This window comes from Temnothorax longispinosus, chromosome 5 (assembly GCF_030848805.1).
Source record: "Temnothorax longispinosus isolate EJ_2023e chromosome 5, Tlon_JGU_v1, whole genome shotgun sequence".
Taxonomy (NCBI): Eukaryota; Metazoa; Arthropoda; class Insecta; order Hymenoptera; family Formicidae; genus Temnothorax; species Temnothorax longispinosus.
In genome coordinates this window covers 10,409,116-10,421,849 of record NC_092362.1, presented here as the reverse complement: position 1 = coordinate 10,421,849, position 12,734 = coordinate 10,409,116, and the positions used below count along the sequence as shown (strand labels likewise).

The 12,734-nt window shown below is 44.8% G+C and overlaps 1 protein-coding gene across 1 annotated transcript; it reads right to left on the bottom strand.

Moving 5' to 3' along the window:
* Positions 1-11,374: 11,374 nt before the first annotated feature.
* Positions 11,375-12,379, bottom strand: LOC139813775 (putative nuclease HARBI1). Its single transcript, XM_071779481.1, has 2 exons — positions 12,139-12,379; positions 11,375-12,046 (listed from the first exon to the last, which is right to left on the bottom strand). The coding sequence occupies exons 1-2, from the start codon at positions 12,244-12,246 to the stop codon at positions 11,423-11,425; spliced, it is 732 nt and encodes a 243-aa protein (XP_071635582.1). The 5' UTR covers positions 12,247-12,379; the 3' UTR covers positions 11,375-11,422.
* Positions 12,380-12,734: the final 355 nt, after the last annotated feature.

Genomic DNA, 12,734 nt, shown 5'->3' with positions numbered 1-12,734 from the left:
AAGGTGCATATGCCGCGATAATTCGAGCTTTAATCTGCTTATAAATATCCGTTGGGGAAGGGTTTAAAGCAATTATGTCCCTTACGTGTCCCACTACTTCGGCATCGAGTGCAGCAAGTACGGTATCGGCTTTAGTGAACTCTGCAGTGATCCTAGAATTTCTCATGAGAATCTCAGCCTGGATGAACCACAATTCTGGGTCAACTTGTGAAAACGGGGGGAGCTTGGGGACCCATAGGTTATCTATACACGGAATTACAATATTATTATCAATCGCGTCCGAGGTGACTGAATCGGGGCCCTGAGCGTTTAGCTGAGCTTCCGCTGCCTCTGCGCGTGTTTGAAGAGCCGCGTCCGACATTGTTTTAAATTTATAGTAAGCTACTAGCAAAACGAGAGCGATAAACAGCATAAACAACATGAGCGTTAAATAATATAAGCGACATGGGCGTTAGACGATATAAACGATATAAACGACACGAGTGTTAAGAAATGACGGCGCGGGGCGGATTACTATCCTTCGTTTAATTACTGTAGTCTGGGTAGAATCTAAAGCCCCGGTGACGATGGGACCCAAGGCGCCGGAGACGTTGGCTTCACGCATTAAATGTCTCAACGACGACGGAATCCAAGGCGCCGGTGTCGGCTTCACGCAATCCAATCGATGAGGCGACAGCGAAGTTGACCATCCGTGGTATCGGCGAAGAAAAGCCGGTCGCACACCATCAGGAGAAGGCGGTAACGGCGGCGGCGGAGAAGGGCCAGACGCACACCAGGAGATGGTCGTGGTAACAAGACGGCAGAACCGCTGTGGCCACCCGGGCGCCGGTGGGGTCTCACGTGCACGCCTCGTGCAAAAAGCGCGGCAAGAAAAATGGCCGCCCGAAAAATGTTTCGGCGCGGCAAGGCTGGTTGGCCGCAGCGTGGGCAATTAACAGCCAGGGACGCAGGCATAGGAATGTACCTTGCGGTTGCGGGTAATTCGATCTGCTACTTCTGCGTCGGTTCCTCGGGGAAAATTGGTCCACACGAGGATTTATCTCTGACTCGGGCTTCCGGTAGCAATTTGTGCAAGAACCGTTGCATGTTTTTCAGTCGGGGTCACCAATGTAGGTATTTGGTACCGCAGGAGGTCGATTATGCCTCCGGGTGTCGGCCTACTACCGACGTCTTGTCGAGAGGTATCGAGGAATAATTACACACTCGATTACTGGAGATAAAATAATACTTTATTACAGACCACGCAACAGCCACGAAAGTCAGTACAATTCTAACGGTCGTCGAGACTCAGTTCTGCCAACCTCGTAACTCTCCACTCTCTTGCTAGCGCAGGAGAGGGGGCTGACCAATCGGAAGGGAGACAGATATGCTGCTCCCTACAAACAGGCGTAAGCGAGCGCCAACTATGTATAAGAGACCGATTAAAACAAGACTGACGTAGAAAAAAGACTATATTACCTTACAAACACATACATTGACCAATCCCAACGATCCTTGCACCAAAAACCCATTATTCAATTAGTAGAGTCATTAAAGTCATTAGAATCAGTAGAGTAAAGAAAAGAGCCAATAGGAGGCCAAGGTCATAATTTTGAAAGAGATGAATTCGGATAGATTTTGTATAGTAGTTTTGGCATTTATTTTCATTGTATTTGCAATAGCAATTATATGTACATTGTTATTAGCCCATTCACAACGGGTGAAAGCAGAACCTTATTATCTAACTTAGAACAACCAATCAGAATCATGCGGCTGAAGGAATACTTAGTCGTAACGTTAATAATCTTTATTCCTTTAATAATATCCTTCCCAGACGTACAGACAGTTACATTGATTTACACGCTTTACACATTATATATTTTATTGCTAAGCATCGATATCGATCCGAGAGTGATCGTCGACGAATGATGAGCCGCGTAGATGATTTACGTGAGAATGGACCAATGGGGTTCGAGATAGACGGTTTGACAGCGAAACAGTCATGTCGACCGGAAACGACCAATGGGAAGCGACCCAGTCGATTTTATTAAGATTAGCGTTAGTTTCGATAGATTTGACAGTAGCAAACATTCTCGACGCAGTAACAGCCAATGGGAACGATTCCTGGCATTTTGATTTTATTTTGCAAGTTTTCAGAGTAGTTTACGATTTTGCGAGGCCCAGAGCCAATGAGAGCGCGAGGCGCAACCTTTTTACGTGATCGCGGAAAACCGACCAATGAGGAGCCAGAATGGTTCGACGAAGCGAGATAATGTCGGGACGCGTAAATTCACGCATTATAATTATTATTTTATATTTCCCTGTCGAGAGAATGAATTTTATTATTATTTTATACATGTCATGTATTACTTATGCTTACCGACGTTGTTATTAATGGTAAGCCAATAACGTCCGTTGATTGGGCGAGACGATCCTATGAGACGCGGGTACCTGAAAAGAAAGGGGAATTAATAGATTTGATTCCGGTAGAAAGATTACTTACCTGCAAGGTCCAGGAACGTCATAATGACCATTCAAGGTCACTCGGAACCGTTCCGAGTGACTAGCCGCGAAGGTGCACTTTGTGCCCGTTGCGACGGCTGGCATTGGTTGCCGCATCGCCGAGGTCGAAGCGAGAGCCCTTGTCCGCCGTCCAATCCGAACGCAGTTTCTCCGATCCGAAGGAGCTGAGCCAATCACAACGGCTCAGCTATCAAGGGCAATGTGCCGTGAACAGTAGGATCGTGTCGTTCGTCTCCGAGCGACGCGATTGGTTGACGAAGAAAGGCGCGCGATGCGTGGTCTTTCCCGCCGAAATAGGGAGCGGCGCGCCTGCGTCAGCAACTAAAGTGGGGGAATGAGAACCGTTTCTCCCGGACAGTCTTCGCGAGAATATCGAGGCGTGAACACGTTTCATCGGGCACGCGATAAAACTCGATAGCGTTTACTTATCCCGTGATCGCCTACGATAAGTGCGAGTATTAATAAACAGCATTACGCAGGACAGTTTTCGGAAATTATTCGAGGCGTGATTACGTTTATCGGGCACGCGATAAAACTCGATACCGATTACTTATCCCATGATCGCATACGGCAAGTGCGAATATTCGGTGCGAATATAGAGGCGTTGAATCGTGAATACGGTTACGCATTAAATTACTCGATTCGAGAAGGCTTACTTCGCGACGGCCTAACAACAACGCGACATTGCATCATCAGCGTACGAGCACGTTCTTGATTGCGAAACGACGATTAGTCGTAAGATTAAGCTCTGTATCGTGGACATTCGAATGAGAAGGACCTCGTGGCGAGTGATTGCGCGAGCGAGTGATACCGCGACGACGGAGAAACTGTAAACTGTGGAATATTAAATTGTTATTTGTTTATAATAAACAAACGAGTGATTATTTGCGACCCCAGTGCGATTCCAATACCAATTTCCGTGAATTACGCAACGCATTATCAGGGCGTGGCCGACGGCCTTGAACACGTCCGCGACGTAGAAGACGGCAGCCATTAAGCTGAGGAAGGACGGGGCAACGCATATGACTCAGGTTTCTGTATTTAAGCCTGAAAATACAGTGGCGACCGTAATTCAGCCCAAGTAGTAAGTGGCTAATACTTTGATATTTCATTGTTCATCGGTGATCCGGTTACAACCTTGAAATCGTTGGCTGAACCACCGATTCCAGAGTCGACTCCTGAGCGAAGCGGCGGAGAGAGCCAGCCAGTCACGGCGGCCCAGGCGTGCGAGGTCGCGGGGCATGGCGGAGCCGTCGACCGAGCCAGGGGAACCGGCCAACCAGGGGGTCGAGAACGTGGAAGGAGCGGAGGACTGCAGTTTTGAGAGTGTGGCAAGCACTCAGATCCTCTCGCCCATCGAAAACATAATTGCCGGAGCGATACCCTTCGGACAAGGACAGCCGAACGAGAGTCAGCCCGCTGGACACGGCGAGGCACGACGAGACGATCATCCGACCGTACAGCCCGCTGGAATAGGCGAGGCAATTCCAGTAGTAACCGGCCAACCGAGGAGCGCCGGGGACGGAGACATCAACTTTGGCCAGATGAGCCAGAAACAGGCAACGGACGAATAGGAGCGTTCCGTGCGCGTTTACTGTTAACTTTTCATGTAACCTTTACAAAGATATATATTCGTTTGTTTATTTAGTTGTGACGACCGCGACGATGTCCTCACGGTCTCGCCGGCCGTGGAGGAGCGCGCCGTCGCTTTCTTCACTAAAGATCGTCTTATATGATTCGCGATATTGCTCTCCGAAACCCCGATGGTAGCTCGACTAAGTATTTTAGAGATGTTATGTTGGGCGCCAGGTGCGATTCCACGCACCACGATTCACGAGATCGCAGTATTTCTCAGGCATGGGCTTCTTTGATCAACCGCGGGTGGAATAGGAGAGGGAGCGTAGCGCAATCATTACACTCAAATAACATAAAACATAAAATTATATTTCGGTTAAGGCAGATAACATGTGGACGATAGCGTGTTCCACGGCGAACAAGCAGAATCCGAGTACGCGCCACGTGTCACCCCACGAGCGCGATACTCATTCCGTCGCTGAGCTGCACGGCGATCCCGATTGAATTCGCACAAGAGTATTCCCCGACATAAGCTGCAACGAATCCTACCCGGACGGTCAAACGCGAAATACTAACAATTAAACAACGCAATCTCCTTAAACAATTAACGCAATTTCCCTACGGTCTACCGCGACAACGCCGGGGATTTTATCTCCCCTCGAACCGCACGAATGGCCTCACCCGTTAACTCGACACAACCGTGGGCCATTAATCCCGATGAAACGCACGTATAGCTAATTACAAATGGCATGAACTTAACCGGCAACGATAACTACGAGGCTCTCTCACGCGCGAGAGCCACTTCTCAAAACTACGGCACGGTTAAGCCAACGGCGATCATGAAATTCCACGCGACGAAATCACCCGCAACGAAATTACGCGAACGAAATTACTCACAACGAAATCATACGCAACGAAAGTACACGAAACGATATCACACGCAACGAAATTACAAGTACGCTGACTGTCGGCGGCCGTACATTCTCATCCCCGAGACGGGCACTCGCGATCACTTCGCACGGGCCCTCCCGCGGTATAGCACTCGATATTCTTCAATTACGGCGGATCTCATACATTACCGCGGCACAACGCGACTCCCGGGAGGGCCTAGGTATTACCGCGATCTTACTTCGAGGAGGGCTGAGCAGTGGCCTTACAAATTCTTCCGTTTCCGGCAGCTCGTCACTCGGCTCGCAGGGCTGGATGTTGCCTGGATGGCGGCTCGCACGACAGTGGCGTTTCCTTGGTCCGGCGGGACCACGTAGGGCCCGCGCGCGCCCGCGCGCGCCCGCGCGCGCCGGTTTCCCTAGCCTGATCGGTGCTGCGCCCTGGCCTCTAGGCGATCGCCGCGCCCCTCGTCACTGCGCCCATCCGCCGGCGGTAGTTTTGAAGTCCGCCTACGTGAGACCGGCTGTCCAGGCCGCGACTCTTCGTCCGGTTCCTCGACGGCCAGGCTGGCCGGGCCATGGCTCGTCGACCGGGGGCGGTATACCGGTGGTGGTCCCTTCCTCAACGGGGACCTTCGTCGGGGCGTCCCCCTCTCCGCGTCCTCCGTATTCGAGCTGCAGTGCTCTTGCGCCACCTGTGACGCCTTGACAGATCAGCTGATTTTCCGGCTGTGGGCCCCAGCGTGACCCGCCCGCCGACCGTACGCCCTCGGAAGCTCCTGGTTGCCCAGCCGTAAGTCCCTCGACGCGGCATTAGCCGTTACAATCGTCGTGACCCTGGCCATCTGCTCCGCACTCCCTCGACCTGTAACGCTCGCAAAAGATCTTAATCCTAACCTAATGTTCGCCCTCCGCCCGCCTCGGGCGGAGGCACCATCCCTGACGCCTCCCTCGGCCGAGCTCCCATCTGGGGTACGGGACGCGACATTTGTCACGTCACATAGTATGACAACCTTTTGAGAGCAACACGCATGTGCAATTATACGCCAAAGAGCGATACCGCGACAAGAGTCGTTATTTTATCTTATGTTATTTTATTCTTTTCTTTAATTAATTGTGCATGTCAAAATATATTATTATCTACCTGATATCCTAATTCATTCCACACTTACCACAAAAACATATTAAATTCACATAAAGTAACTCAGTTTCAAAATAGATTCGTTAATTATAAGAAGTATGAAAGTAAGTTTTGCCAAAGAGCCAATAACAGGCCAACGTTCCATTATGGACTCAGACAAGTATAGAATCATTGTTCTTGCATTCATATCTTTTCTTTTTGTTATTTCGATAGTTTGCATATTACTGCTAGCGTATTACAACGTTGACAAAGCCATTCCGTATTACCAGGCATAAGAAAGATTCAAAGTAGCAAAGATGAAGCTCAAAGAATACCTAGTGGTTACCCTTATCATATTCCTACCAATAGTCATTAATTTTCCCGACGTACAAACCGTCAGTATGATTTTCACCCTTTACACCCTATACATCTTATTATTGAGCCTCGAACTGGATCCTAGAGTGATTCCCGAGGACCCTTGAACCCTTTAAAGCATGTTATGCGACAGCGAGTGCCGAAAGCACGAGCGAGGGCCAAGCGAGCCCGTAGTTTTAATATTTTATATTCGTTTCCATGTTTTATTATTAATTTGACAGTAAAGGCATAATGCCACATAACGAGGACCAGTGGGACTCATCCCGGTCTATTTTATTAAGAATAGCGCTAGTTGCGTTAGATTTAGCTGTTTTATGTATTCTCGACAAAGCGATAGCCAACAGGAACGATTCCTGGCAATTCGACTTAGTTTTACAGAGTTTCAGATTGATTTATGATTTTGCAAGGCCGAGAGCCAATGAGAGCGCGAGACGCGATTTATTCCGATGAACGCGACGGATCGACCAATAGGAAGCGAGCATAGCTCCGCGAAGCGAGAGAATGTCGTGAAGCGCGTAATTGCATTGTATAACTTCATTTACGTATTATTTCATTTATTCCCTGTCGAGACAAGTACGATTAGTCGTATTATATGCGATATTATGCATTATTATTTATTTTATATACTTACCGTTCGGATACTTACCGACGATACGAACCAGTCCATTGATTGGGCGAGACGATCCCGCGAAAACCCGGTACCTGAAAGAAAAGGAGAATTAATAATAAATTAATTCTAGTAATATGCTACTTACCTGGTTAAATAAGGGAACGTCAAAGAGACCATTTTCGGTCACTCGGAAAACGTTCCGAGTGACTTGCCGCGAATTTGCACATAGTGCAGATTGCGACGGCTGGCATTGGTTGCCGCGTCCAAAGCGAGAGCCCATGTCCGCCGTTGCAAAGCCAATGCAGTATCTCAGTTTAATTTTGAGCTGAGCCAACGAGATCGGCTCAGCCAATAGGATAAGCGACAATGGGATCGTGTCGCTCGTCATCAAGCGACGCGATTGGTCGAGAAGGAAAGCGCGCGAGATTACATCGTTTCGCGCGTAAAAGCGAGGCGAAGCGCCTGCGCCAGCATTAAAGTGGGGGGATGAGAAGCTTTCCTCCCGGACAGTCTACGCGAGAACATCGAGGCGCGTACAGCTTTCGAGCGTCGCGCGATAATACTCGATCCCGTATGCTTATCCCGTGGCCGTATACGATAATTACGCGACTATTAACCACGCGTTTACGGTAATTAACCGAAGATAGCTCGAAGCGACGGCAATCAGTGTTCGTTAACAATCGACGTAGTGCAGCGTGCGAGAGAACCTGTCCGTTCGTGTACCGAGATACTGTAACTGTGAAATTATTAAACTATTATTTGTTTATAATAAACAAAGACTCATTACTAGCGACCCTAGTGAATATCCTCTCCGATTATCCGTGTCACACGTGCGTTTAACAAGGGCGTTGCCGTTCGGCCTTGAACACGTCCGCGTCGTGGACATCGGCGGCCGTTACGCTGGAAGGAAGGACGGGGCACCGCATAGCAACAGGGTTTCTGTATTCTCCCGGAAAGATACAGTGGCGACCGTAATTACAGCCCAAGTAGTAAGTGGCTTATAACATTATATTAACATTAACAATCGTTGTTCCGGTCACAACCTAACCTTGCGACTGCGCGCTTCGGAGGCGAGGTCGGAAACGATCCGACGAGCATGCTCGATGGAAAAGATACCGACTGAGGGGACGAAGGCGAAGATCGGTAACGTGAGACGCCCAAACCAGTGACCTGCAGAGGCAATGGGCCAGAGGACCATCCCGCATACCTGGCGCACGAATGTGCGATGCCAAATTTACCGACGAAGCAAGGTTCCCGAAAAAGATACCAGCTTCGGGCACAAGGACGCCCGACGGATTGGGCGAGACCTGGGATATCCTCCCAGGGGGTTCGCGCCATGACCCGATGAAAATCCCCGGGAAACGTAACTTCTCCAGGGAAAGAGAGGCCAGACGGACTCGCCAGGACCAGAGGAGCCTCTCCAGAGGGTCGGCGCCATTGTCCGGCAAAATCCCGGCAAAACGCACTTTTGCCAGGAACTTATCCATCCGATGGTCCCATCAGGACCTGGGACACCTTCCCAGGGGGTTGGCGTCAAAGTCAGTTCCCCGGGAAAAGTATCTTCTCCGGTAACAAACGACGTAATCCGTCGCGAGAGGTCCTGGGACACCCGCCTAGGGGGTCGACGTCGAGCTCCGACAAAGATCCCCAGGATACGCATCATCTACGGGAACAGTGGCCCGGAACAGCGGTACCAGCTCCCGAGAAACCTAGCCAGAGGGTCGACGTCAACGGCCGACGACATCGACGTCACCCGGACGTCGTTTACGGGAAGAACACCCAAATTCACCATCAGGGACATCTCCGATGAGGTGCGCATTGGTCGACGTCGTCCGCGTCAAAGTTTCCGCGAATGATAACCTGGTGCAGCGGTACCGAGGAAGGAAGGTTCTCGCACTGCGTTGCGCGTGGAAATTTCCACGGGAACCTTCTAGAACGGGCATAAGTGAGAGATGCGCAAAAGAGCACGCGAGAGGGTAGTGAAAATCATCGTGTTTTCGCATGATCGCGCCAGATGTGCCGGCCGCGAACAATAGACGATCGAGAAAGTTCCGAGGAGTGGGAACGATCCGGCATAAGTGGGGAGCCCAAGCGAGAGCAAGCGCTCGAGGCAGTCTCTCGGGTATAGCCGTGGCGAATACACGTATCACACTCTGTACGATCGGCATACGCGTTATACTTTACAACCGAGAACTCCCGCGTACTATCGCGTAAAATCTACTCGTCTTATGCCGTTTTCGAGTGAATGCTCGAGATTCGCCCTAGAATTGCTCCGTGATCGCTCTTGGGTCAAATCATGCTCTAAATCATGTTCGAGTGCAATGCGATCGCACGTTGACGTCATCAGACGCCATCTAGAGTTATTCCGTGGTTATTCTGTTGATAAAGACTTCCATTGTTCTGTGCATTAATAAATAGTAGAAAAATTAAAAAATCAGAAATGGCTTTAAATTCAGAAGAAATAAAATTCCGAGGAATGGTGCTTGATGAAAATGATCAAATAATCGAAACTTCCGAAGGTATCCTATGTGAAGTTGCGATTGGACCAGGTAAGAACATTAACTTATCAGAATACTTTGTTTTTTTTGTGTTGTCCTTTATTATTAATCCGTTTTTATATGTGATTATTTTGTGTTTGGGTTATAATTGAAAACGTTAAAAAAAATATCTGCTTTTTTTAATAGCTGAAGAATATAAATTGGCGTATTTAACAAGGGAGACTTTAGGCATGGAGGAAACATCGGATAACCTCGAAGGTCAGTTCATACACACACGCATATTAAAAAAATGTTTGTCAAATTACAATGAAAGTGTTATTGATTACGTTTTATATTTTTTTAGATAAAGAAAATCTTGAGGATTTTAATACAGCTGGTACTTCTGGAAAAGGTGATGATCTTATTACAAACAGGGTTAGTCCTGCGATTCCTTCTTCTTCTGCAGTCATACTTCCAGGAACAAGTAACAAAGCCACTGCTTCAAGAAAATGGACTGATGGTGAGACGAAGAAAATGCTTGCTCTATACAACGAGAACGTGGTGAAAGTTGGACCAATGAAAAAATTCAGAAACAAAAAATTGATGTGGGAATGTATTGCTACGGATATATCAAACGAGTTTAAAATTTACGTAAGCGAAATTCAATGCGAATCTCGTTTCAAAAATGTCTTAAAACGTAAGACTGGTGCTGTAAAGCATAATAAACAATCAGGTAATGATCCCGTGGAAGTTCCATACCAAGACGAGATTGATGAAATTAAAAGTATGGATGATAGTATTAAACCTGAAGTTCTTGTGAGTCCTGGTAGCATTAAAGTTTTGAAAAACAACTCTCAAAAGTGTCTAGCAGAACAATCTCGTCAGGATAACAAGAAAAAGAAAACAGAAGATCCACTTATTACTGCATTTCGTGAATCGCAGGAAAGGAGGGAAGCCAACAGGCAACGTAGGCATGAAGAAAAACTTGCATTGTTGCGAGAATTCCTGAGTAAGAAGGAGTAAACTTGAGGAGTCAACTTTTAGTTATAGCATTTCATATTATAATATATATTATAGTATATTATCTCGTTATTATAACTTAGAGTTTTTCTAATATCTATTTATCTACATAATAAGGATAATGTAAACTTGTCAAATTTTTATGAAAATTTTTGAATTGTTATACAAACTTGAAATTTCTTTTCTAGAGTTTCATCGAAATATCATTAATTAAATATCACAGGATACATTTTTTCAAATGTTCAAAATTCACAAAGCTATAAAATATCCATATACCAAAAACTGTGATATTTTTTTTTTGATATTTTGATGCTGTATAAAGGAAGCGTGGCACTAGAAAATGATCGCACTGGAAGCAATTGTACTTAAAACTTAAAGACTAATTGAAAGACTAATTATTTTTTAGTGCCATGTCGGATTTATATTGTGATATTTTGTGCTGTGATGTTTTTAATGTATCCTGTGATATTTTTTTAAGATATTTCGACTCGACCTTTAATTTATTTTTTGAAGCTTTTATAACTAAAATTTGCTATTTTATGGTAAAATAATACTTGATAAAGACTATATATAAGTTTCTATAAGTTTTTGCAAATAATTTTATTGCTATGTATAATTAAACTATTATGAAGGAAGAAACAAATTAAAAGTTGTATTTGTTAAATTTGAATAAGATAAAGAAATCGTCATAAATAAAAAAGTGTAAAGAGACTTTTTTAAATAAATGTTTTTAATTGGTCCATATATTTAATCGTTATATATTCTTTACAATTTACAATACATTTTCTTTTACAATGTCAATATTAATTATGTCATCATTTTGTGTTAAGTTTAGTAGTAGAGATTGAGTCAATTTTTATACAAATTGTCTAGCCAATTCATCACGTTTTAGCTGACCAAGTCTAGCATTGTCGTCATGATTTACAAAATTTTCTTGGTCGTTTCTTGCATTATTTTCTAACTCATTTAGAAAATCATTCCGTTCAATGCATAAATTGTGCATCACGCAACATGAAATTATAAATTTTGATGTTTTCAAAACACGCCACATATCCGTCCCTATCAACTGCCTCCACCTTTGTTTCAGGAGCCCGAAAGCATTTTCAATTTTAACTCTTGTACGACAAAATCGGTAGTTAAATTCTCGTTGTTCTTCTGTCAAATCTCTATACTCTCGATATGACGTCATGACGTTTTCATTTATTGGATATGCGGCATCTCCCAGTATATGAAAGTCTCGTCCCATCTGCAGCACTTTAGGCCGAATAAATGATAATGAAAATGTTCTTGCATCGTGGATCTTGCCTGGTACTCCGGTGAAGACATCCAAAAACTTTTGGTTCGCATCACATATTGCTTGCAAAGTTAATGAAGTGATATCGTGACGATTGACATAAGTTGATTTAATTTTATGGATAGGTGTACGAATGTTGATGAATGTTCCATCAATGCATCCAACTACTCCTGGAAACCCTGCAATCTTTTCGAACAAGAAATTAATCAAAGAAACAGTTATTTTAATTGTAAAATAAAAAATTAAATTTAAGCAAAAATTTGTAACAAAAAAATTACCTGCTCGAATTCTTCTGCATTTTGTTGCTTGTCTTCTTCAGTACTTGGAAATTTTATTACTGATGGGCCCAATTCGTCAGTTAAAAAATTTATTACACTATCTATCATCTTGTGTGCTGTCGATATACTAATTCCAAAAATATGAGCTACGGTCCGGTAAACTGCTTTGTTACCTGCAAACCTATAGAACAAAATAATTGTTCAATTGTTAACAAATAAAACAAAAATTGAGCAGTGCCCTGGTGGATTTGTTTACACTGGAAGTACGACAAAACACATAGTTTACGCACTCAACTTTAAATATTTATATTTAGTACAGTAGGTGTAAATGAACATTGGAGACTCCTGAAAACAAGGATAAACGAACAAAAATATATATTCCATAAATTGACAAACAATTCCTATTAGTTTTATCAAAAACTTACGAAGCAAGTTATTTACATATTTAACTAAATATATTATATACTAAAAATATTTTAAATAGAATTTAAGTCGTTAATTTATGGAATCAATTATTCCATAATTTCTGTTACTTTATTCTTTTCTTCTGGTGCTAAAAATCTTCATTTTTAACTACTCAGACCTTAATAAAAATA